Genomic DNA, 27,777 nt, shown 5'->3' with positions numbered 1-27,777 from the left:
ATGAAAAACACACACCATTTTTATTTTTTACTATTCATTGGTTTCAATTTCCAAAAAAAAAAAAAAAACTTATTCTCGATTTACATTTAAAAAGCAATGAAATTTCAGTTCCTCATTTCCAGTAGTTACGGCTGATAGGTCAAAAAATCAGGTTTCCTTTAATATATTTATACTTTACTGTCACTTGAAAATATTAAAGATTTAATACATAATATTAAAATTTAAAAATATTTAATGTTCCTTTGCCTGGTTATATGACCTTCACCGTGACTTCTTAACGAGCTATGTAATAGAATATTCATATTACCTAAAAACAATTAAAATGTATAAATAACATGTGATTCAGATTTTTACCTCATTAATTCAAACTGTTATAGCGCAGTGATTGAGAGTTTGATCATGACCTGGTCTCTGAGATACGATTCTCAGTAAAATCTCTTCCTTTATTTATACTCAACTAATTGCCGCCCACCACTCCATCCGCTCGAAATTAAAAAAAAACTTAATTAGTAGCCTATGTGCTATTCTAATCTATGTTCTACATCTATGCCTAATCAGATCCGTTGAGCCGTTCCGGAAATACCTTCTAACAAACATCCATCCATAATCTAAATATTCGCATTTATAACATTTGTAAGATTTACAGGTCGTCTTAATTACAAAATACACAATGCATAAAGGGGTAGATAGGATTGATTGGATTTTCTATTTATTTGGCACCGGCCGCTTCACTATTTCGACGAATTCAGGCGCTCTCTTGTTCATATGCCACCTTATATGTCACTTTATTTATTATTCATTTACATAAAATAAAAAGAAAGTATTCTTTATGTTGTAATCAACTTTGTTATAAAATAAATATTATTTCGTATTGCTATTGTAAGGTGAGCTGAGGTTATAAATAACATCGTTATGTACAAACTGTACGGTTCCTTATATAGACAGTATCGAGGTTAAATATTTTATAATTATAAATAATAACAGCTTCCTTGCTATTGTGATCGTGTAAGCAAATTTCTTACTTTGTACATTGTAAGAAAGATTGTAAATATTGTCACAAGAAATTGTTCGATGTTTCGTTGATAATGCCTTAATTGTGGTAATCATGGTAAACGCAGGAAAAGTAAAGTTGCATGTTTCTGTTTCACTTGATTTTTTTCTTACAAGAGTCTCTTTAAACGTGTAATAGGAATATAATAGCTAAGCAACACGTGGAGTGCTTCGTGCTTGATGTTTTCGTAAATCCATTGTCATGGATTATAAATGTAGATGTCTTTTATATATTTACGTGATGACTAGCTGTCGCCTGCGACTCCGTCAGCTCGGAATTAAAAAAACTGTATTAGTAGCTTATGAATTCTTCCAAACTATGCTCTACATTTATGCCGAATTTGATCAAGATCTGTTGAGCCGTTCCGGAGATGTCTTCAAACATCCATCCATCTAAACATTCGCATTTATAATATTAGTAAGATTTTAAAATGTATTATATAGATTGTACATATAACAAATAAGTTCTTTAACCATTTATAACCTAAAATTATAAGATATCGAAGTGTACAAATAAAGTAAAATCGGTGACGTACTTGATTTAAGAATTGTACTTATCACAAACTGTTGTATTTATCACTAGTTTTAAGAATATCTTTGTCAGTTCGAAAAACACAATACACCTTTGCCCTAGTTTTATTTTTAGGAGAGAACAATCGCTCATTTATTGTGCAAGCAATACAGTCTACAATATTGAAACATATTCAGTTTTAAGAATAAAGAAAATATAATATTAACAAGTAAAATTAAATGATGTCGTAATTATAAAGTAGAAAGTAGTAATTACTAGCTTCTATATTGAATGTTAAACGATACGAACGAACTGCACAATATCAAATTATTTGAAAAACGTAAAATTGAAAAAAAAAATAGTTTGAGCGTCTAACGAACGCTTTAAACAATCAAATTAGAGTAACCAATATTTCTGTGCACCGTCCTCGGTAGCTCATATATGTCCCCACACTCGGGGCTCAGAGTCTATCCAAATTAGAGGTGACTCGTCCATAGTCAACCACGCTGACCCAGTGCGGATTGACTTCACACATATCTCTGAATTTCTTCGCAGATATGTGAAGGTTGCATGACGATGTTTTCCTTCACCGTTTTCACTGTAGCGTGTCTTAAAATGTTTTTCATATAAAATAATAAATTGAGAAGAATTTATAAAAAGAAAATCGAAAAAAAATAACGCCTATTTTATTTATAAATATCTTTAAAACTGTTACTTTAAGTACAATTGTTGTAATAAACTTGTTAAATACTTAATAAAAAATCTACAACGGTATCGATAAGTAAGGTCGTGGTTTTTTTATCCAGATTGCATTGCTTGCGTTTGAGTTAGCTTCGTTAAAATATATGATTTATTTTAAGTATGGAATTTGAATTCGTTTATTTATACGTCTGATATTTAGTTTGAGGAAGGATTGACACCTTCAATTACACAACTTAATTATAAAGCTCCAAACTCAATTTGAATACTTCACTTATAGGTATTGTATAGTAACGCTTAAAGTTTAAATACTACTTGTGAAACCTTGCTTGTACTATTTAAGTGCCCGATAGACAATTTTTTTTTTAGATTTTATACATATTTATTTTAGATAAAGGTGTCAAAACAAACTACAAGGGAGTACCTTAGTAGTAGTAATAGTTGTAGCTTAATGTGTAGTTACCATGTAGAGGTCGCCATAACGGCAGACCTTCCAGAAGCCTTTGATGGTGACGAGCATTGTGCGCGCGCGCCGCTGACCCACTCGCGCTGCTGCAAACCTCCTGAAATACATTGCTCGGTTATTATTGACATTAATAACAGATCGCAGTAGATACTCATCGATGCTGATGATTTTATATTATGCTCATATTATCAAAAGGACATTCATATCTTGGGATCAATGACATTGTGTTGTCTACATCACATTTGATATATCTCGACTTATCAAGTGTTGTGATAAAAGTTGTCCGTAAACAAGGATAAGAAAAGATGCATTATGTACATAAAGTACGCCCCATCTCCTTCTCACTTTATTACATAACGATAAATTATAATTTAATTAACCATTACATAGTTTAGAACAGGTTTTAGTACACAACACAGCGACAGTGATTTGCAAGCTGTCACATAATAGCAACCCAGTGATATGTGACTAGGGTTGTCAACTTTCAATAAACACTGGTGATAAAAACATGTGATATGTTAACCCTGAATTTGTTAAAAACCAACTACATACTGTTTCACACTAACCACTCTGACCCAAAGAGATTTTGATGTCAAATCCGTAACCCAAATATGCATATTTGGTTTGTTGTACGCGTTGTTGCACGCTGCAGCAGCGTACAAACTAGAAAAACTTGTGATAAAAGTCAGAGCTCACAAACCATAATGCGACCATATTGATTGACTGAATCTATAAATCTTGTGTTTAATTCTCGAAAGATTGAATACAAAGGTATGATTTATTATTTGTTTGTTGCCTTTGTTTTAACTTTGTTTCGGTTTTATTTATTTTATTATCGCAGCAAAAAAATTATTCATCATCTAATATTACCAACTTGTTTAACATATATCATAAATGTAAAAAGAAAGTTTTAAATAAACAATATATGCTATTCTTTAACACCATATCCATACTCTTTATAAACATTTACTATTAGTATCAAAAATTAAGAAAAAAATTTTTTAACCAGTTGCATAGCAAATAAAACAAAATGGTTTTTTGTGACGTTACCATAAATATATATAGAGTTTTTCTTCACAAAATTATTGTTATATATGTATAACCAAAGAAAAATCAATTATTTCTCTTGTACTGATAACCGCTGTTCTTGAGTCAGATGTGATTTATGTGAGGGCTGATAGCGTATCAACGCGTTTAATACTTACATATATGTCATAATACGTAGACTATAAGGAATTTTAGCTTCGTTATTTAATAGGAAAACATATTCTTACAGGATAAATAAATAAAATAATTTGCAGCTTTACAAAATTAAACTTCTTTTATGTTTCACATTACATCAATCCCTCCCCTTCCCCCATTTACCTAAATGGTTTAAATTCTTAGATTTTTTGGAGGAAAAACTTGTAATATAAAGTAATAATAGAATTACTGATACCATCTACATATTGAAATACATCTAAATTTGAATATCTTAAATGATTATACAAAAAAAACATATGAATCAACTAGTGCTGTAGACTATAAAACTATCGATATCGATAACATGTTAGTTATCGATGTTCCGTCACGTCCCTAGAACTGCAGCGAGCTGATTGCATTGCCGTCGATTCATCACGCGCACGCCTGCTTATTGCTAACGTGCCAAAAGCATGAAACAATCTGACTTACATTGTAAAGTAGTCGATACTAAATCTCAATTCATAGAAACAACAAACATTTCATTTCTAAGAACTCAAAAAGAAAAACAACACAAATTTAAGAAAATTTCTCTTGAACGAAGTCGCGCGTTTCAGCTAGTAAACTTCTTATTATAAAGTTTAGTTTACACAAACCGGTTTGTTAAAAGATTAACCTTTTGTAGGCGATAAATATGTAAATGCAATTTAATTGAACTTCCTTCATTTAAAATTACATGTTACAATTATTGGTTGTGCATAAAATGCAATCGAAGCATAACGCAATTTGAGACAAGTATTGGCTAAGCCGAGATTCTTAAACCAACTACAAGTACAAGAAATAACAAGCCTTCTCGTACTAGTCTATACAATTAGACAAAGATAGAAGTTACTAAAGATATTCGGTCGTGATAAGATTTAAAAAACGCAATTTAATTTTTATAAAACAAGCGTTGATTAATAGAAAGAGTAAAATGTCCCTTCGGAACAAGGTGACACTCTATAAATCAGTAGTTCGTCCCGTCATGACATATGCTAGTCCGGTATTCGCGCACATCGCCCCAAAACAAATACATCGACTTCAGGTGATTCAGAATAGATTCTTGCGTAGAGCCACGGGGGCCCCGTGGTACATGCGCAACAGCAATCTTCATATAGATTTGGACTTGCCCACCATTGCCCAACACCTGAAGTTGGCGTCGCGTCGTTATTTTGACTCTGCTGTCGGTCATCCTAATCCGCTTGTTGTAGGTGCCGCCACCTACAATCCAATCGCGCTCGGTAAGTTTCGTCGGGATTATCGTAGACCTAGGCACGTTCTTGACTTTCAAGACGATGCAATAACTATAGCTCAGACTAAGGCTAAACATCACAGACAGATCACACGTCGCAGTCGCTGTCGGCTGCGACAATCATTCTCGCGATACGGCCTCATAGCAGGCAGGTTTTCACCTATTAATAGTAGAAGCGTTGCTGGAGTTTCTTCCGCCACTTCTTCTCCCAGCGCTAACGCTTTCCGAAGTGGTAGTAATGTTAGCTGTATTAATAATAGCAATCAGATAATAGCAACCGATCAAGCCGAGGTTCGGCCCTCTCGGGCACCCTTGAATCGGAATGCTAAACGCGTAATGAGTGACAGCCCAAGCCGAGGTCCCCTCTCGGGGGCCCTTGCGCCCAGTCACTCCATGGAGCGTCCACCGAAGCGACCTAAGAGCTCGGTGACCTCCCAATCCGGTAATAATAACGAAGTAACAGCCCGATCCGAGGCTCCTGAGGGAGCCCTCGAGCCCAGTTACTCATAAACGAGGTTTAGGCTAAGCGCCATCTGCGCCCGGCCACCTCAAGCCCGGTGAAACTGTAAATGCCTCCTCAAGGCAAACAGTGACTACTCAGTCACAAAAAAAAAAAAAAAATATAAAACAAACCGTCATCCCTGTTATTATCTTTGAAAACATAGAGATAGCAATATGTTTAAAACTGAGATTTTGGATTCAGAAATCCAAGGTTATTTTAAACTTTAGTTCTATATAAATACTAGCTGTCGCCCGAGACTCCGTCCGCGCGCAGTTAAAAAATGGGGGGGGGGTATGAAAAATAGATGTTGGCCGATTCTCATAGATACCGGATAAGCACAAAAAATTTCATCAAAATCGGTCAAGCCGTTTTGGAGGAGTACGGTGACGAAAACTGTGACACGAGAATTTTATATATTACATGTATATAAGAATGTGCTTCACTATCATGTGTATCAAATTCGTTTATCATGTATATTTTTTGTTGCAAACATTTTAACCTATGTAAAATTCAGTATACTAATCACATAGTCAATATCTATAAAAATATTTGTTAAGATATATAAATAGCCGACATATTTAGTCCCAACGATAGACTCTTAATTCAAAAGCCATTACTCATACGTTATCATACGGAGCGGTCTCGCGTCCATTGTCGTCTACTTGTACGTATCAACTACCGATATGTACAACAGTATTGTTTCATAAACCTAAATAGCATTAAAATATTTATCAATAAAATTTATTGATAATAACTATTGTTCACTTTTATTGACCTTTTTAAAGGTTGTTTTTGTTAACATCTCCGTAGATCGCATGAAGGAAAAGATGTATAATTATTTAGTAATAAATAGAAAAAGGTTTGATTGCTTTCCTGAAATAGAAAAACTAATGAATGTTTTTATCAATAAAAACTAGAATATTTTCAGTTTCCATGATCAGTAATCTTCGTGTACAATAAAGCAGATTTTTTTTATTTCCATATTGTATAACAAAGCAAAGTCGGGTTGTCAGTACGGTTGTTTCATTTTAGCATAAAACAATAATCAATTAATATTTTTTTAATGCGAAATGAATGGTTTCCTTACATTTTGAACGATGCGTATCAACGATACAAAAATGGCGTACTATACAGTTATTTAGTAGCATTGTTTTGTTTTGTACAGTCAAGTGCATAAATAAGTATACGGTTTTAAAAATATGTTTTTAAAGTTGTGTACGTAGTTTTGGAGCTTTTTTGTATATATATTTATGTAGCTGACTGTACATCACCTAAATTACTGTCTATCACATACGTTTAGCTGTTCCTGAGATGATGGCTAAATGATGATCGAATAATAAACACGTGGCTTAACACATTAATGCAATGTCAGGCTCCAAGCATTTATTAAAACTGTTAGTCGCCCATTTTTCGAAATTCAACCATAGTTCAAAATCGTAGATTAAAAATAGCTAATTTTTTTTTTGATAAATTAACAAGATATATCAATTCATTTTTACATTTTATTCCTTGCCGTTTTGTTATTCTTTTAAAATAAAATGTCTCTTAACAACAAACTGTGATTCAATTAAGATTAAAAATTTTGTTCAATTTGTAATAATTTATTACATTTATAAGAAATTAAGAAAGCATTAAGTTAAAACCGCTAATGTCCGCATTAATAATTTCGATTTCGAAATATATACTACACTTATTAGTGTAATCATTTTTATAGTTTATAATGACAACATAATAAAACAAAAATACGAACCTTAATGAGCGCGGCAGTTTTCCACAGAGGTGAATACGACCTAACCTAGTGGTCTTTAAAATGTTCACTCTAGCTTTATCGTATGCCAATTCTTGATGTCTCTTTTGTAACAGTTTGACATTAAACAAAAAAATTTAAAAATATTTTTGAACGTATATTATGAAACCCAGTGTGAAAGTAAAAATCTAAAGACATTTTCATTTCTTATAAAAACGAGGTAAAGTAATTTGACTACATTTCAATTATTTGATACGACAATTTTTTTCCCCCACGTGTAAATATTTACCACGGCCCATGGAAGCATTGCCAATTGTACGTTTTATTTATAAGTCAGACCCAATATCACTATTTATAACTCTGAGACGAACAACAATTCTTGTACTAAATCCCACGAGGTTCGATCACGTGTTAATTTTATAATCTTGCTTTTTTCGTTTTCACATTGCATTGAATGTTTCATAATACAATCTCTTTGGTTGTTATGAAAACACACGAGGGAAATTTTTGGTGCATGTGTTAATTACAGATCCCTTGCATTATTTGCATTAATATTGACAGTGATAGGAATTATCTTAAAAACAATAAAATAAATACGATTTAATAATTGTGTCTTGAATCATGTTAAGAATAATAGGAAATATTTTTACTCACTCAAGTTTATTTTGATGGTCTTCCAATTTGCTATTTACTATCACATAACATAAACATATATAAATTAAAATGTTTAATATTAATATTAAATATATTCACAAAAAAAAATTAAACACAAGTACAAAATTCAAACACGTAAACGCGCGCCAATTTTTGACATTTGTCTTGGTTGATATTTTTTTTTCTGATGATCCGAGGCAAAAGTCACATCAGCGTCGGGATCCGCGGCAGACTGCCGAGAGCCTTTACTCTTGACCTTGCGGTATTCTGCGATCAACTGAAGCAGTTTTTCGTGTACGCCGCGTATTTTATAAACGCACCATTGTTTGTCATAACTTTCTGCGCTCTGCGTTTGTATGCGTGCATCGGGACGCAGCAGGCAGAGACGTTTGTAGTTTTAGGAAAAGTAAAGTGAAAAATATTACTGTAACAAAAATTCGAATAGGTTGCATTCTCACAAGTGTTTTATAAATACAATAATAATATTTTTTAATAACTTGGTAATATTCTTTTTTACAATTTAACACAAAATAAAACAGAGATACTTAATTTTATTGTATTAACGCCCAAGCATTTAACAAATTATAAGTAAAAGTTTTATTTATTTATCAAATTATACTAGTCTTAGTTCTATCTTGTTAAAATTACTGCTAATTTATCCTTAGTTTTAATATTTTCTGATCAAACGGTCTATTAACTAAAAACCTGCCCCATTTTAACTAGTACTATTGCTAAACAGTTGTTGACAAACGTAATATTTTACAGATAAGAGAATATATGTATTTTTTCTTCTGAAGGTTTTTTTTCTTATCTATGCACGTGTTACCGTAACTTTATCCCGATTACAATTTTTAATTAAAAAACTCTATGTTCAACACGTTGCAACCGTAGACAATACGATCTTTATTTTCTGTGCATCCTACTCAAGTAATTATTTAAAATTTAATCTATGAAAATTGCTATTCCTAAAACTTAAAACTCTTTATATAATAAGTAATTAAATATTTGATAAAATAGCACCCGATTATACATCTTTATAACCGTCTACCGAAATACCTGTAAAAAACCAAAAAAAATATTACTATTTTTTCTTTTTTTCTCGAGGAGAATGTTGACAATATATGGTGTATGTATACATATATGGTGGTGAATGGTACAATAACTTCGGTATTACAAACCCACTGTTAATCATTCGGAAGTAAGCATTAGCAAAATTTATTTTACAATATAACAATAGAACATCGGAAACATTTTTGACGAGCTAGTTTCCTTTTTAGACCGAATGTTACAATTATCAGATTAACGCCTAGCACAGTATTTATGGCCTATAAATATGACATTTATATTGAAAACATCAATATTAATTAAAAAATGTTGTATACTTCCTAAAGAACTAAATGAATTTTTATTTATGTGATAAATTATAAAAAAAACTTATGACTGTTTTTATAATTTGCCTATAAAATGTTTTAATTAAATAAAAATAATGTAGATAGTAAATTAAATTTTAAATATTGTGACGTCACAAGGACATGAATCCCGCGCCTTTGTGAAGGGCAAAAGACATTTCTGCTTATGCAAGCAATTACGTTGTATGACAACTTCCTACCCAAGTACATAAACGGTACAGAAAACGTTTGTCAATTTCCCACTTATCGAGTAAAGACCAATTGTGGACTTCGACCGCGTTTTGAAGACATGCGCAATTGAAGCGATAATTTTTTTTTCTACATATTCAATCTCATGCAAACAGGTGAAATGATCATTAAATAACAAAGTGACATGTTTGCATTGTAATTCATTAGTTGCCTAAACGATTAAGGTATGTAACATATTTAAGGACTTCCTCAGAACAGTGGTAGACGCCAGCAACAACAACATCCGTTGCATGAATTGACCGGCTCGCCCGGTGAAATACCACGACCACATAGAAGACAGGCGTCAAGTTGAAGTAATTCCGCGTTTCGTCTGATGAGTGTGGTGCCGGAGGCCTAATTTTAGTCCTCTTTCCCTTCCCACCCTTTTCTTATAAGGAAAGAATGGGAATCCACCTCCCCGGATTTGATGCAGGAGGAGATGCATAGGAAGGTTAAATATTTTCTTCCTGTGCGTCTCCTCCTTCGTCGATTAAGGGTAGGCAACGCATCTGCAATTGCGAATGTCTATGGGCAGCGGTCGCATTGCCATTTCGGCGAATTCATGTGGCCACTTGCTCGTTTGCCACCTTGTAATATGAAAAAATCGAATAATGACGATGGAAAACAGTGAACAAATTCTCATGTCTTAGGAGCTAACAATCACCAATCTAACTTTGATATTATGGTATGCGTTGATAAAATGTTTTTTATCAGGAATATTATGTTAGCCCAAGTGTCAGAGAAAGCGGTCATCAGTCGCAAAATATATTCAATAACACAATTCCTTTGTGTGCAAATGTCTGCGATTTGATGTCGTAGTAAATCTCCGTTAGAGTGTGGGCGTAATCTTCGACTTGTAAGTTAAATAAAATTATCAATTTACTGATGTTATCTGATAATTGTTGGAAATAATTTGCTAGCTTATTGTATTTGGAAAGTTTCTGTCTTATATAATTCTGTATGAATTTGTTATATTTTTAATTGTATAACTAGCGACATATCCTCGTCTTGATTAGTGCTTCAGTGTTGCTATTTTTGGACCATTTTTTTAAATGAAAATGAATGAATGAATGAATGAGCTGTATAAAAACGTGAGAAGAAATCTATCGTTTTATAATGATGCTCCTACGTTAATTTTTAGTAAAATTAAATAATTAAATACTTTTCGATCAATTAATGTGATGTATTTTATTTTTGATTTCATATTTCTTATAAATCAGTGTCACAAAAGTTGAGGAAGGATATTGATTATATTTATATACAACTTGCCTTTTATAAAGAAGTAATAAAAATGGTTTCAAAGAAGTTTTCAGTGATAGGTCAATCGTAAGTCACCTTTATAAGGAAAAAAATAATGTTTCTTTTTTTTATTTCCAATAATAATTTGGACTGCACCCAGACGTTTCTTTGAATTTAGTGGTAACAACCATATAACTCACGCCAGTCACCCAGAAGGGTAGACAGAGAGCAAGAGTTGTAACATGACCAAATATTACAGAAGTATGTTCATAACATGAACTCTTTGATGGAATATTGTTTTCTTTCTTATGCTCTACTACTTTGAAGACGCAGTTCGATAATATAATTAACCCAAATAAAACAAAAATTGCAACTTCAAATATATAAGAAATAATGTTCGGTCAGGTTTTAGATTCGTACCCAGAGGAACTGTATCATAATAAAAATCAACACAAACAGTACGCAGTTCAATGAAACTATTAAATCTAAACATTTTTAGTTTATCAATATTATTACATAGTAGTGTGTTATTTGACGTCATTAACCTTTAACTTTTGGAATAAAATATTAAAAAACAAATCATCCTAAGAACTTTATCAATATACATCATGCATTGCACTATCAAAGTTATTCCTTCTTGTTTTAAACATACGGCCAAAATCAATATTGAATACTTGAGATCGATCCGAAAATTATTTTATTAACTTCATATGAAAGGAGTACAAAAATTATTCGATCGACCTCTAAACAATTGAGCATAGTTTTCGATTGGTATTACGATAACTAGCTGTCGCCCGCGACTCCGTTCGCGCGGAATAAAAAAAAAAAAAAGCCTATGTGTTCTTCCAGTCTATGATCTACATCTACGCCAAATTTCGTCGAGATCCGTTGAACCGTTGTGGAGATACCTTGAAACAAACATCCATCCATCTAAACATTCGCATTTATAATATTAGTAAACAAATGGGTTAAAAATTATCGATGGGTTTATTGATATCCATACAAGTTGTCATTAGTAATTCAGTTATAACTGTGTACGTTATTATTATTACTCTCACATTAAACTGGTTGTTGGTTATAGTTACACGGTTGTATACTGAAATGATTGTTGGCGACGAAGTTAATTACGTGTGATACAATTACACAGCATTACCGTCCACAACTAGTGACGTCATACTACTAAATAACATAAACTTTCCATGGATTAAATTATAGGTATATAGTGATAACAATTTTTTCATCTCTTATTTTAAACATTACTCGTAATTAGAGAGAAGATCTCATTGTTTTTTTATGTGTTGTGCATCACTGATCTTTAAATTTCTGTCATTGAATTAAAAACTCAGACATTAAGGTCTAATCTTAGTCTCCTATTCCTTCCCACCCTTTTCAAATAAAGAAGGATTTGCCGGAAGAGGGGGAGTATAAGAATAGAATATATCCTCTTTCTATGTGTCTTCTTCTGTCGATTAAAGATAGGCAACGCACCTATAGTTTCGAATGTGTATGGGCAGCGGTCGCTTCGCTATTTAGACGTATTTGGCCGCTAGCTAGTTTGCCACCTTACGATATAAAAAAAAATCAATAAGTAAGTTAACTTATTCATAACTAGCGATCGCCTGTGTCATGCTCAGCGCAAAAAAATAGCACATAATATTCCATCTGTATCAGCTACTTTTCCGTCAAAGTCCCGTCAATATAGGTCAGCCGGACCGTAGAAACGCGGTCTTGCGGACACACAGACAGAAAAAATTAAAATTAGTTTTTCGTTATTAACAACGCAAATACATCATGTGTACGGATTTTTTTTTTTTTTGATATTACATACAGACACTCCTATATTATGTGTATTACCTTACACGATGTCGTCTCAAACATTCTCAATGAAAAAAACAGTGACAACAGTATGTGTCAAACAAATGTCAGAGCAGCGGAGACTCACCGTTAGCTAGGCCGAGGCAGGTGACTTAATTAATGTCGAAAGAGTGACGGTGCATTATCGCAAAAGTGCATAAAGTAGGGAAAACCCGAGGACTTGTATGCACCAGTTTATATACGAAACATAGAGGTAGCCTTTATGGTTAAAGCCAGAGCTGGGCATTAACTCGTTAATCCGTTAATCGTTAATTAACGAAGTTAACATTTTGCTTAACGGATTAACTTTTAAGTTAACTTCAAAAAGTGTTAACGCTTTTGTTAACTTCCGTTAAACTCAACTTCCGTTAATAAAAGTCCGTTAATCGTTAAATAGGAAACTTGGAGACGTGCTGTCATTTTGTTTAAATTACGCGCCACACCACGCTCGTAAGTTCAACTACGTTGGGCAACTGTCAGCGACTCGAATGGTGAACGAACGAGTTGATAACTGATATATGTGAAGATTGCGTGCAAGTGTGATGCATCAGAGCGTCCGGGAAAGACGTGACCAACAGGACAAAATCAAAAGAAGGTTCGAAATAGTATATTTCATAACGAGTCTATAAAAGCACGAGTATGTAATAGCCCACATTCCGAACGCTCTTCGTCCCTGCAATACGCCACTTTTTGAGCAACTGTATTAAAAACACTTTTTTACTCGTGCTTTTTCTTTAGCTTTTCCAAACTCGTGCGTTCTCTTTCCCAACTGTCAAAATAATGTCTATTAAAAAGAAAAAACCAACCACGAAGTTTTTATAATTCATGCAAATATTTCTAAAAAGAAGCTCCTAATTTATTACAATATCAGATTTAATGATTTGATTCAATGAATTAGATTGGTTTCATTTTATTTCATCTCATTAAATTTCATTTTCATTTCATATTAATAAAAATAATCTACCGAAGACTTCGCTGTTTGGGCATAGTTCGCTACGCATACCCAGAATGGATGAAGAAAACAAAAAAAAATCTCTGTTCTTCTTTTACGGTTGGCGCCAATTTCCAAACATTTTAGTTAGTTGATTTTATTGTGTTTTTATTATTATATTAAATTGCTTCATTTTTCGCAACTGTATTAAAAATAGTTGTTTAGTACATGAGCGGAACTGTCATTACAACTTGTGCCAACTGTCAACCCTCACCTTCGGCTGCGCCTCGGCTCGGGTAGACATTTGTCGGAACACTTTGCAATGACAGGCTTTCCGCACTCGTAATAAAATATACTATAATGCATCCATACTTGTCTCCAATACTAATGTTTTATAGAATTAAGATTAATTTTTATATTAATAAAAAATAATTTTCATAGTTAAAATAATCAAATTAATATTTTAAACAAGTGTCGCCACCATAAGTGTGAAAGTAGTATGTATAATTTTGGTATGGTTAACTGTTAACGATTAACTTTAACTTGCGTTAAATTTTCCAGAATTTAACGCTTTAACGATTAACGAAGTTAAATTTTTATTTAACGAATTAACGATTAACGAAGTTAACTTTTCGATTAACTGTGCCCACCTGTGGTTAAAGCATGTCCTATTACGTTGTCGTTGGTTCGATTCGCATCATTCGACTGTTGTGAATCCTAGCACATGCTTCGTTAGAATGTTGACAAAATTATTAGTAAACTAGCTGTTGCCCGCGACTCCTTGTGGATATAAAATAAAAATAGTAGCCTATATGTTCTTTAAACGTTATGTTCTATAAACGAAAGCTATCACTTGTGAAGTCGGTACTCTTAATCTGACAAGTAGTTTTAGTTAGTAGTTTTTGAGTTTGTACATATTTTAATGTACATGAGTAAACCACCATTTTATATACTAAAATAAAATAAAATATTAATTTTTAAATATTGTTTATTTACCAAACCTTGAACTTAATGCATTTTATTAATTTTCCTAGCTTCTTGCTTTAAGGTTAGGTCTTACTATAATGTAATGGTTCTTTTTAACCGACTTCAAAGAGGAAGAGTTTCTCAATTCAAAAATGCCGTAAAAATATATTTGTTAAAAAAAATATGTGAGGAAAAAAACCTTACTATTCTTTGTATCAAATCACTTGGAAGTGATAACACTGGGTTTTTCCAAATTTTCCTTATAATATATTGTCAATGTGTACCAGATTAGTCACACTCATCAGTATGTGCCACGACTGCGGTCTGCGGTAAGCTTACTCAAATACCTGAAATCCTCTAAGGTCAATCTACGATGACTTTATAATTGATATGGTAAATACGAAAATTTTAAAGCTTATATTGGGTAAACTGCGTTTTTTCCTCCTACATACGTAGACCGTAGTATACATCTTTCTAATATTATAAATGCGAATGTTTAGATGGATGGATGGATGTTTGTTTGACGGTATCTCCGGAACGGCTGAACGGATCTTGATAAAATACGGCATAGATGTAGAAAATAGTCTGGAACATAGGATTATTACGCTTTTTTTTTAATTCCGCGCGGACGTAGTCGCGGGCTACAGCTAGTTGTTTGATAGTTTATGAAAATACTTGCTAATCATTGACGCATTTCCATTTTTTTCAATAATAAGGACGACGTCTTCTAACCTTTGCTGTATTTACGTTTGCTACCAGAATAGCGTTTTAATTCTACACGCAAATTATTACTACACGAAACATGTATTAACACATTTTAGTAACTTATTTTTTACAGGGAAAATGAATACAAATATTGATAAAGTTATTTAGTTTTTCCCATCGTTTAAACTAAAGAAGATCGTTCACTTATCAGTTGAATTGCTTGAAGAATGTTCTCGAACTTCTTGGATCTTTTGTTTACAGAAAAAGTTGAACTAAATGCTTTGTTTACATTACTATGCATATACTTATTTAATCACCATTTACAAAGTAACAATGGATTAGGATCAATCTATCCAATATTGGCTTAACATATAACACGTCTTAATTCTTAAGACGATGAAAAAACTTTATATTTATTTATATTAATTGAATTATAAATTCTTATGTGTTATCTTAAATTCATATATTGACCTGGTTGTGAATAATGATGTGGAGTTTGCAAAATGATTCAATGTACAGTCACAGACAAAAATTTAAACCATTCATTTCTGAAAATAATAATTAACAATTTTATAATTTGAATCCATTTTATTACAAAATTAAATAATTTAAAAATTAAATTATTTTGGTAAGAAATCAAAAAATTGCCCATCAACTTATTGTTTCCCATAACGATGGGCTTCGACAACCGTGGCACTTTTATTGTTGTCTCTGTTTTTTCAAAGATAATAAAAGGGATAACAATATGCATGACAAATGTCAGTGCAGTGAAGTTTTACAGTAATTTCAATACTTTATCACTTCAGTCAGCGACTGTACTCTCAGTTCAATATCAATGTCTACTGGACGTGAGGGTCGCTTACTGATCTTGTATGACCAATAGTAATGTTGTAAAGAACTGTACACACTTTTGTACTTTGGTGATTTATTGTCAGCTAACTGTCGCACGCAACCTTGTCCATGTATTAAAAAAAAAACTTAGTAGCCTATGTGTCATTTCAGTGTGTAATTTATGTATGTGTGTGTTCCGAATTTTATAGTTACGTTACGTCATTATGTACATTACATTATGTATCCATCCATCCAAACTTTCTCAATTTATTAGTAAGATTTCTTAATTCTTTATCAGGCAATAAAAACTAAATCAATATTTCTAAAGACTTTGACAAGAGATAAGCTTAAACAACTAATTACATTTGTACTTTTTAATGCAATTTTTGACAAAGGTTTAAATGAAAAATCATGCTTTAGTATAGTCATGTCAAAGATACGGCTCGCGATCGCAATGTGTCACAGAAAGAAGAATCATGTTTTTTAGAGAAAAAAATAAAATGTTATAATAATTCAGTTCATTTTATTATAAATCTGGCCAATCTACGAATTCGAAATTTAATATACATGCGTCTGCGGCCCTCTGCAAAATTGAGTTTGACATCTCTGCCTTGATGGGATACTACGACCCTAGATTTTGTTTTCAATTGTAATACAATAATTGTTCAAACGTAAGCACTTACATGGTTTATATTGTATTAAAATGATAAAATAAGGAAACGATCAACTGCAAATTTATATACCATAAATGGATGTGCGTAGGATTCAAGTGCAAATCCTTGTTCTCTCCTAAATATAAACAATACGTTATATTTTCTGTAACATATTGAATTATTCATAGAAAATTTAGATATAAATTAACGAGTATTTCCTAGTGATATATAACTATACATAGACAAACTATACATATATCGTTCGAGGTCGTATTTTGTTCCGGTGTTAGTAATAGTTACTTCCACATATATGTAGTTAATATGTTATATGTTACTTCTTACTAATACATAGTCTGGAAGAACACATAGATTACTAATTACGGTTTTTTAATTCCTCGCTCGGGTAAAAACTAGTCAATATATAAAGATAATAGTTAAGCTACCGATTATCATGAATTAGTTTGTCAGTGACTGTCAAATGACGATTATCGCAACATAAATAGTCAGCTTTCTTCTATTAAATGATTTTACTTAAATACTTTGACACAATTCCCAAGACAATTTGCGTCATAATGACATAATTAGTATCGTGTTTACTAATTCATCAAATCAATGATACAATTATAAATAAAAACAAACAAGTTTGTCGGCCAAGTATCGGGCAGCGACCGCGCGACCCTGACATCAATACCCACCCGCCGGCCGAGCGCGACTCGCGGAAGATTAACATAAGCAAACTTATTTACGTTTATGACAATCGATAAAATTTTAAATGTGATTATTTGCCTTCGGTAATCGCTGTTATGTTCATAACGTCCTCGACCTCAAGATGACGTCAACTTTCAAAGGTTATTACACTGCAATATAAAGGAAATAGAAATAATTCATGTTTTTTGAACAAGTATTTTGTTTCAGAAAGGACACGTTAGTTTAAAAAGTAGATCAGAAACTTATTTGGCCCGGTAAGAGTGACGCTTTTAAGTTTTTGGAACGAAGTTCCTTATCGCGCGTTGTGAAAGGGGTCTAGACGGAAAAAATTCTTACGAAAAGTTGTCACGACACTTTAACGTCTACTTCACCATGGCAACGACGTGACAATACATAACGAAAATTCATAGAAAAAATGACAAAATAGCTACAGTTTGACAAAGATCTTGTGAAGGTTTTGCTGCAGATTTCTACAGGGGGTGCTTGTGAGCTATGTTAGTTTAACATTTGCTAACTGGGTTTCAGTAAAGTTTTTCGCACTAGATCTTTTCAGTATTTACTATTAGAAAGGATATGTAATTAATCTTGCCTATATAACCTTAGATGCGTTGAATAAAGATATTATTACTGTATTTAGTTAAAATTGCAGTAAAAATGTACATCAATCTTATTTTTAAAATTGTAAATATAAAAAATTTACGATATTGTAATGACTCGTGCCGGAAACTATTGCACACCTTTACTTGTTTATACTAACAGACAATCACTTCCTATATAACGTATATTAAAATATATAAGCAACAACCCTGAAGAGGATTTTGATACTATGAATTAAAAATTACGGCAATTCTTGCTCAATGTGTCACTTCTGCGCAAACGCCTGTCCCAATACGTGTGGCTTCTACGAATAAGGGTCAATATGCAAATTGACAACTTTACAGGAGAGGCTTAAAGTTTAAACTATATAGGAAAATAAGAAGTAAATAACATTTACACCTGTAAATGTGTATTTTTTTAACATAAAAAAAGAAAAAATCATCAATTAACAAATTTAAATAGGATCCATAGATATATCGCTTTCTATACAGTAATGCATATGAAATAACTTATAGTCTTAATTCAAATCTTGGCATATAAGTTTGAATAGTGTCGTTATTAATGGGCAAGTTTCATACAAAAAAAATATTCCAGTAATACGAAACGCTATAATCATTAAATTGCATGTTGATTCCGAATACATTATACAACAATCATTACTTTTAATTGAAGGTTAATTAATGATTTTTGAAAATACTTTAAGTATTTTAATGATAAAATACTTGGTTAACATTTTTTATCAACATATTTGCAACTTTTCATTGGAAAGTAATGAATACAACGCAACGCAAACAAAATGTTTCAAGAAACTAAATTTTATTTACAAATTAAGTGTTGAGTTGGAATAAACTATAGAAATAGTATCTCTAATGTCCCTAAGTACAGTAAATCTCTACGATATCATCATCAGCTCACTATACGTCCCCACCGAGGGGCTAGAAGCCTACCCTAAGTTAGGGGGTGACTAGGCCATAGTCAACCACGCTGGTCCAGTGCGGGTTGGTTGACTTCACACATATCATTGAATTTCTTCTTAGATATGTGCAGCATCACGATGTTTTCCTTCATCGTGAGAATGTTGGATAAATGTACATATGTAAATCGAAAAACACATTGGTACATGGCGGGATTTGAACCCAGGACATGCAAATTGCAAGTGAAGTGCTTAACTCCTGAGCCACCGACGCTCTCTACGATATGCTTGTTTTTTACCATATTAATGTTGGCAATTTAAATACTTTTTTAACACTTCCGATCATTTTTTATCTGTCTACTATTATTATATGAATTGCAAATTCCATACAAATCGTTCTAAATTAAACACATAAAAGATACGTGGTAACAAAACAGATGTTTAAATAACAATTGAAGTGAAAAATATATTTAAATAAATATTTTAAAGGAAACGATTGTTTTTTTTTTATCTACTTTAGTCTAAAGTTATAAACAAACACATTATTCTTCTTAGAAGTCTGTATTGAAACGTGTTGAACATTTTAAACAGTTTGATTGTATAGAATTTTAAATTACTTAGGATTCTTTTATGTTCTTTATTTCTACACTAGCTCTCGTCCGCGACTCCGTTCACGTTAAAAGTTAGAATTAAAAGTAAACTTAATAAATAGCCTATGTGTTCTTCCAGACTATGTTCTACATGTGTACCAAATTTCATCAAGTCGTTCTGGAGATGTCTTCAAACTAATCCATCCATCTAAACATTCGCATTTATAATATTAGTAAGATATAAGAAGATCAAAAGGACATGTATCTCTCTATTCCATAACAGTTTCAATAACTTCACAGTTTTCGTACTTTGTTACAGACGCGCGTCAATGATGTCGCCCCGGCAACTGATGCGTAACTCCAATATGACACAGAAATGGCAGAGACGAGAGATATCAAACTTCGAGTACCTTATGTTCCTCAACACGATATCAGGTAAGTGCTCCATTAGCGTACTGTTGTCTCTTATTTTTCATAGAGAATGGAAGGGGTGATACAGAGACATAGGGGTGGGTGGTGTTTTGAGATTTCATTTGGTCATCTTGTTAAAAAAAAAAACAATTATCGGATACTTATTATATAAACATTTGGATACAAGTTAATTAATTCTAAGTATAACCACACTGTCGGTTGCAGTGTACCGCAACGTAATGCAGCGGTCTTCGGTTGGTTTGTCTCGTTAATATTGGAACGTAGTGCTAACTGATATGTTATTATATAACGTGTTACATAAGTGTTATGTACTAGCATTATATACGATATTTGTTAGCACTTGCTTTAGAAATACAGTGTAATTGGTAATGTCAACAAATGTTACATTGTCGACCTCCGTAGAAATTGTTACGCACCATATTTAGTTGCATGAAAACCTTCGCTAATATATATCTGTTGTGGAATATGTTATCTAGGTTAAAAATTGCATGAACATTAAGTTACTAAGATTATTTGTCGGTACAAATCTTGAATTTTTTTTTGGAATTCCTACAAAACATAACTTCTACTTCTGTGCTTGATTACAGTTTGTATTTACGTCCCCGCCAAAAGATACGAACTTCTAAATTAGAAGTAATTAAACCGTAGACAATAACGGGGATTGCCAAATGGGGATTGGCAAAGTCATCATCATGATAGTCATCAACCTACCCTTATCCCTATGTAGGGTCGGCACAGTATGTACTACTCCTCCATATATCTCTATCAGCCGTCATATCTGAATTTACCCCTTTCTTACGCATATCCTCTTTCATACAATCCATCCATACTTTCTTTGGTCTTCCTCTACCTTTATAGCCATCCACATTCAATCACATTACGGGGATAGGCAAAGTATGCAATTAAAAAACAATATAAATTTAGGGCCCAACGACTCCGCTGGTTCGGCCACTTAGAAAGAATGGATGATGTTCGTGGTGTCAAACGCGCATATATGGGACGACCGAGTGGTCGGCGTCCAGTTGGCCGTCCCAAATATCGCTGGATGGATGAGGTAGATAGGGATCTTCGGGACCTACAGGTCCGAGATTGGGTCGGGACGGCGCGGGATTGGAGAAAGTGGAGACTTTTGTTGTCGGAGGCCAAGGCCCACTTTGGGTCACTGCGTCACCCTAGTTAGTTAGTTAGTTATAAATTTAGGGCCATGTGCGCGACTCACCGTTTCTCTGTATAAAACATATCGACATCCCTGTCATTATTATTGACAAAATAGAGATAACAATATGTTTTAAACAGGGATTCTAATCTCAGAAACCAATGGTTATTGGTTATGTCAAAGGTTTCTTTCTTTTACACTTTGTCATTCAATGACATAGGTTTCGTATTACAGAGCGCAAGTAACTCAAATGAAAGACATTATCACGTATAAATCGTTGTGCTCTAAACTATCTTCTTCCTCCACATTAGTCTGTGCCAATTCTTGATAGCACGTGATACTGAAGGCAAACCAACCCGATGACTCAGAGTCTACGCGTAAAAACAAATTTTACTTTATGCTCTTCAAAATAAAGTCCAATTTTCTGAAGTTGAACAAACAACCCGCTACGTCCGTTTCTTGTGACAGAACTTCTTTCGTTGTGTATCGCTGGCTAACCTATAGATCTCGCTTGATAGCTTCAGCAATCTTACTAATATTATGAATGCTCAACGGATCTTGTTGAAATTTGGCAAAGATGTAGAACAGAGTCTGGAAAAACACATAGGCTACTAATTAATTATTTTTTTCAATTCCGCGCGGACGGAATTACGGGCGACAGCAAGTTTCTAATATGATGTTACTAAAAAGATGTAATTCCGTTCTGTGCTTCTTGAAGTGTGAAACAAAGTAATAATATTAAAACTAGCGATATATCCTGACTTTACATGACCAAATATGATAACATTAATTTTAAACATAGCAAATTGTTGTTTTTGAGTTGATTCTCTTTTGGCAGATGAGATGAATGGACTGTTCAGTAGCAGTTAAAAACAATTTTAATTCCATATATATAATAACATATAGTCTGTTAGATGTCGGTCACAGTAACCGTGTATTTAACACTAGCTGTCGCCCGCAACTATGTCCGCACGGAATTAAAAAAAAAACTTAAATAGGAGGCTATGTGTTTTTCCAGACTATGTTCTACATCTGTGACAAATTTCATCAAAATTTGTTGAACCGTTCCGAAGATATCTTCAAACAAACATCCATCCATCTGAAATTTGACATTAGTAAGCTAAGATTGTCTAAACTTCACTGTAATTGAAATTTAATTGACACTGTGGTAAAAAAAAATCGGTGATATTAAATAAACTAGATGTAAGTCAACACTCTGGGGAAAAAACGACGCGAGTGACACCTCGCTTGTCAAAAACGGTTCAACGGTTTAGGCTACAGGTGGTCTCGCCTTACAATACCGCGAAAAACATTACCTTTTGTCAGTCAGTAATTCTGTCAGTTTTATAATTTCGCACTGTTATAAAAACTATTATGATAAATAAGTCGCAATAGAACTAACGTACATTGTACAAAAAAAATTACATTCAAAACAGTGTGATATATAATGTAGATAACCTTGTGTTTAATGAATCTTACTAATATTATAAATACGAATGTTTAGATGGATGGATAGAGCTCTTTAGAACTGCACAACGGATCTCGATGAAAGGAACAGATGTTGAACATAGTCTGGAAGAACACATAGGCTATTAAGTTTTTTTTTTTAATTCCGCGCAGAGTCGCAGGCGACAGGTAATCATAAAACTGTAACCCAATTGATTGCACGATGAATTTGCTAAAGGAAATGCATTGTACTATAATGATTGTAGAGAGGAAGTGCTGGTACTTCAATATACGTTTTCTGTGTAAATTCAGCTGGTAATCGTTAATTTTCAAGGAAGTCATACATCTAATTGTGTGTACTCAGAAAGGTATCAATTCTAAACAAGTAATATATGCTGATTTATGTATATTTTATTGATATATTATAAGGAACCACAAAAGTAACCTCAAAACCTAAATCTCAATGTCTGAAAAACGGTGTTTATTGTTCAATATTCATTTGTTCAATGAAATAATTTCTAGCAAGCTGTACAAACATTTTCTCAGACTTTTATTATATTTTCTTTCCTTATTTTAATAGGTATATTAAGAAGTCGTGATTAAAAAGATAGTAAGGGGGAAATCAAGAAAATTTAAAAGATAAGGTACAAAAATTAAATTTGAAATAATTTGTATAAGTTTGAGAAGCGCTGGTATAGCTTTAATAAAAGAGTGTAATGACCTACAATCGAGGTCGTATAATTTCTGCAACATCCGAATTGTGAGGAACTTCTTCTACGTAACAATATGAAATAAACATTTTTATTCCTTAAAATTATTAACTGACTAGGGTGACGCAGTGACCCGAATTGGGCCGTGGGCCTTTAACATGTCTAACATTTTAAAATATATTTTGTAATAATACGAAAATAAAATGAATAAAATAGACCTTTAAATGTTTATAAATACAAAGGAATAAATAACACTAAGCAAGATATGACGAGACAGCTTCAAAACCACAAATAAATTGTGGCAGTTTTTATCAATTAAGGATTATCAATATCAATTCCCTATCAATTATCAATAAAGGAGCCTCATATTCCCGCATACATCAGCTACCTTCCCGTCATAATCACATCAAAATCGACCCAGCTGTTTCGGAGATTACTCGGAATAAACGCGGCTTACGAACAGACAAGTAGACAGATAACTTTATTTTTTAATTTTCAGCAACGCTAATAAATAAAGTGAACGAAATTTTTGATCGATACAGACAGACACTTCGATTTTATTATATATACGAGTATAAAGAGTAAATATTCCATCATAAAAGTAATTATGTATCAGTTATAATCGGATCATGAACAATTTACTCTTTATGGTTACAGTAATTATGTATCTGTTTACATTGTCAATTACAATTCAAAGACAATAACCATATTGCTTCTATTTGCATTAACATATTGTTATCTAGATTATAAAATGGATTATTAAGATTGTAAAACAGATTTACCTGATACATTTCGCTTTAGAACTCCAGATAAACTAACCTTATTAATTAAGAACGACTTAACTCACGTCTCGTCCGGTGATGGCACCGACTAGTTTCGGACCCGATGGGGGCACAAGTTCTCAAAATAAACTTTCGCCCTAAAGATGGACCTCCAACGGGTTTGAAACTAGTCGGTGCCGTCACCGGACGATCATACATGAGTTAAACCTTACTTAAATAATTTATTATGAAACGCTATTGAAATAACCTCAGAAATACACAAGAGTTGGAACAAATTGTAAAACATTTTTTTATCAATCAACTTGAATAATTCTACAATATTTTATCATCTGTGCACCGATAGCAATAATTTAATTTACAACCCAAAGCTATTATTTGCGTGCAGAAGGCCTACTTTAAGTCCTCTTCCATTCCCAACCTTTTCTTATAAGGAAAAGATTGGAAAGGGTAGCGGATTTGAAGGTGAAATATCCTCTTTCTGTGCGTCCCTCCCTCTCTGTCGATTAATGGTACGAAACGCATCTACTAATGCAGATGTCTATGGGCAACTGTCACTTCACTTCAACACAGAGAACAATATGTTTTAAAACAGTGATTTTTAACTCAGAAACCCACGGTAAAACAAGTTAGTGAAGGCATGATCAAATTACTGACCCAGATGTTTTGCTATTTAATTAACAAATTGAAAATATATTTGATATTATACCTTATTTGTATATCAACTTACTAACAACTTACTAGCTAGTAATGAATATTCGTAATTTAATAACACAGTAACTCACCGAATGAATTGTAATCTAATAGTCGTAGAACTGAGTAACCCTTTACAAATATTTTTTATATTCCTACTAGCTGTCGCCCGCAACTCCTTCCGCGCGGAATTAAAAAAAAACACATACTAAGTAGCCTATGTTTTCTTTCATACTATTATCTACATATGCCAACATTCATCGATATCGGTTGCGCCGTTCTGGAGATACCTTCAAACAAACATCCATCCATCCATCCAAACATTCGCATTTATAACATTAGTAAAATTTAATATTATTTATTCTAAATGAAAACCTTAACTTGCTAAACAAAAAAAAACGACACTTATTAGCGTGCCGCAGACCTAATTTTAGGCCCCTATCCCTTCCCACCCTTTTCTTATAAGAAATGGATGGGAAATCGAAGTGGATTTGACGGTGGATATTTAATCTTTCTGTGCGTCCCCTCCTCTGTCGATTAAAGGTAAACAACGCATCTGTATTGCGGATATCTATGGGCAGCGATCGCTTCGTTAGGCGTATTCATTTGGCAGCTTGGTCATTTGCCAACTTATAAAAAAAAAACAAAACTCAGAGCTTTCTACAAAATTGAATTTACTCCAATGGTTAGGACATATAATAAAATGGTCGTTTGTTCGATCCCGCCATTCCACTGTTGTGAACCATCCGTTGGTTGAAATTGTTATTTTCAAATAATCATTTTTTTAAATTATTAATAATAATTCATATTTTTTAAAGGAAACAAAATATTTACCTATATAGTAAATTATGATACAATGAAATGATATTAGTTAATAAATCGTTACCTTAGTAACTTAGTTGATTTCATTAGGATGAAACAGCAACTGAAATGTAATACGACACATTGTATTTTTTTTAATTTACTTCCTGTGTTCAATTGTTTTATTTCGATATGTATAAACTTAATATGTAGCCTATGTGTTCTTCCAAAATCTGCGCCAAATTTCATCAAGACCCGTTGAACCATTCCGAAGATACCTTGAAATCAATTCAAACATCCATCCATCTAATCTTTTCGATTTATAATGTAAGTAAGAAGTGAGATTACAAAGATGATGTGTCATATTTTTGAAGTCTATTTTCATAGATTTGGACTGAATTTGTATTAATTTTGTCATTTTGTTCGTTAGTTTGAGAACCAGTGACTTGCTCTATTACATTTTGCAAGCAATTTTTGCAATGCTTTAGTAACGAGGAACTACTTTATTACGCTTTTACATAATAAAGCGAAACCAGTTCAACACTACTTTCGACATTTAACTGAAAATTACTGGCAGTTATAAAAAAAACGTAATCATTTATAGGCACTTGTGTTTAGCTATAAAATCGATATTGAATTTGTTTAGAAAATTATTACAATTGCTTTCCACTGTCGTGACAATTGTATAAGTGTTTTCATCCCATTTATTATCTTTGCTAAAGAAGTGACAACAATATTTTACGTTAACTATTCGTTTATGTTGAGTTTAAACATAAACGTGATAAAAACTAAATTTATGTAACATTTAATGTTTATTTTGATAGTCAACTTTATCTACTATCCATTGTTTTATCTTTTTCTTTCACCTTCTTGGTGTAATTTTTACAATATGATGCCTATTTATAGCGAAGTGTTTTGATATCTTTTTTTACTTTTTGTATTTATGTACATTTCTATTTACTTAATAAAAAAATTAATGTTTATTCTTGATGCGTTTTTAAACTATTATTCAGAAATCATGATTGACTTGCTTGGCATTTTTTTTCTAACCTAAAAAAAATATCTGCAAGTTTTTCATTTTTTTTAATGATATTAAACAATGCTATATTATTTTGATAGCTGAGATACCTTATTCATAAGTTAATAAAGTAAGAATATTAAGTATTTCTTGCTGGTATTTTATGAGGAAGTAATACTTTTTCTATTATAATTCTTCATTATAAAAATTATACTTTCTGTCCTCTTTACTTTTTTAATTACAGTTTTACGACATTCGTGATTATAATTTCTTGTTTTGTTAATTTTATATTACATAATATGTATTAAAAATACATTTAAGATATAGTTTCATAAAAAAGTTATGAAGAAACGTAAATCCTACCTTTTTATTATTTCCATTATACGAAATCTTAAAATATCACAACACTTAATAACAGCATAACTTTCACCACTATTGTTTGATAACTACGAATTGCGCGCGAAACGAAACGTCACTTTTCGACGTCACTTACGGAGTACAACTGAAAACTAATTCCACCGTATCACACAAAATAAACTCTCTCTTCGTATTTTGCACGAATCTGATTCGTATTTTGTAGTGTCGTGTGCGAAAGTTGGCATCGTTTTGACGAATGCCGCTTCGGCAGCCAGATGTCAAATTGTCACGTGGCTACAATAGCACCACTGTACGATGTACACAGATAAAGTGACCTCTCTCGATTGCACTTGTCAATATTACTGTCTATTAATATCTTTGATAATACAGAACCGGACTAGGCAAAGAGCCGCAGTATTAAATTCTGTCATTTTTGCGGGCGGTCAGGTAAAGCAATTACACTCAAAATTGAAGCGTCATTTTGAACACATACTGATTCAATTTACATCCCGACACTAAACGAACGGTTTAGAAGTTATTGTTCATTTTATTTGACAGAAGCGAATGCGCGCGCTCGGTAGTTCCTGTCTCTTAAGTCAAAGATTAGTATCGATAGGGTCAAAGATCGTAGGCCGTTTGCATTCGATGTATATATAGGTCTA

At 32.7% G+C, this 27,777-nt stretch overlaps 2 protein-coding genes across 3 annotated transcripts in view; one reads left to right on the top strand and one right to left on the bottom strand.

Moving 5' to 3' along the window:
* The window catches only part of LOC106713975 (facilitated trehalose transporter Tret1-2 homolog), a 40,191-nt gene extending 12,765 nt beyond the window's left edge, over positions 1-27,426 (bottom strand). The window contains exons 1-3 of one of the 2 annotated variants that reach the window (XM_045683611.1): positions 27,122-27,426; positions 25,826-25,864; positions 2,724-2,823 (exon numbers count right to left, since the gene is read on the bottom strand). In XM_045683611.1, the coding sequence (XP_045539567.1) occupies positions 2,724-2,823; positions 25,826-25,864; positions 27,122-27,138 (156 nt within the window). In that variant the 5' untranslated portion in view covers positions 27,139-27,426. The remainder of the gene's footprint in view (positions 1-2,723; positions 2,824-25,825; positions 25,865-27,121) is intronic. The other variant, XM_045683612.1, reaches the window with a different exon arrangement.
* Positions 1-27,777, top strand: part of LOC106713966 (neurobeachin) — a 327,564-nt gene that overhangs the window by 289,709 nt on the left and 10,078 nt on the right. The window contains exon 42 of the mRNA XM_045683613.1: positions 20,043-20,158. Within this exon, the coding sequence (XP_045539569.1) occupies positions 20,043-20,158 (116 nt within the window). The remainder of the gene's footprint in view (positions 1-20,042; positions 20,159-27,777) is intronic.

Source organism: Papilio machaon, chromosome 22 (genome assembly GCF_912999745.1).
Source record: "Papilio machaon chromosome 22, ilPapMach1.1, whole genome shotgun sequence".
In the NCBI taxonomy this organism is placed as follows: Eukaryota; Metazoa; Arthropoda; class Insecta; order Lepidoptera; family Papilionidae; genus Papilio; species Papilio machaon.
This window is presented reverse-complemented; position numbering and strand designations above follow the sequence as displayed.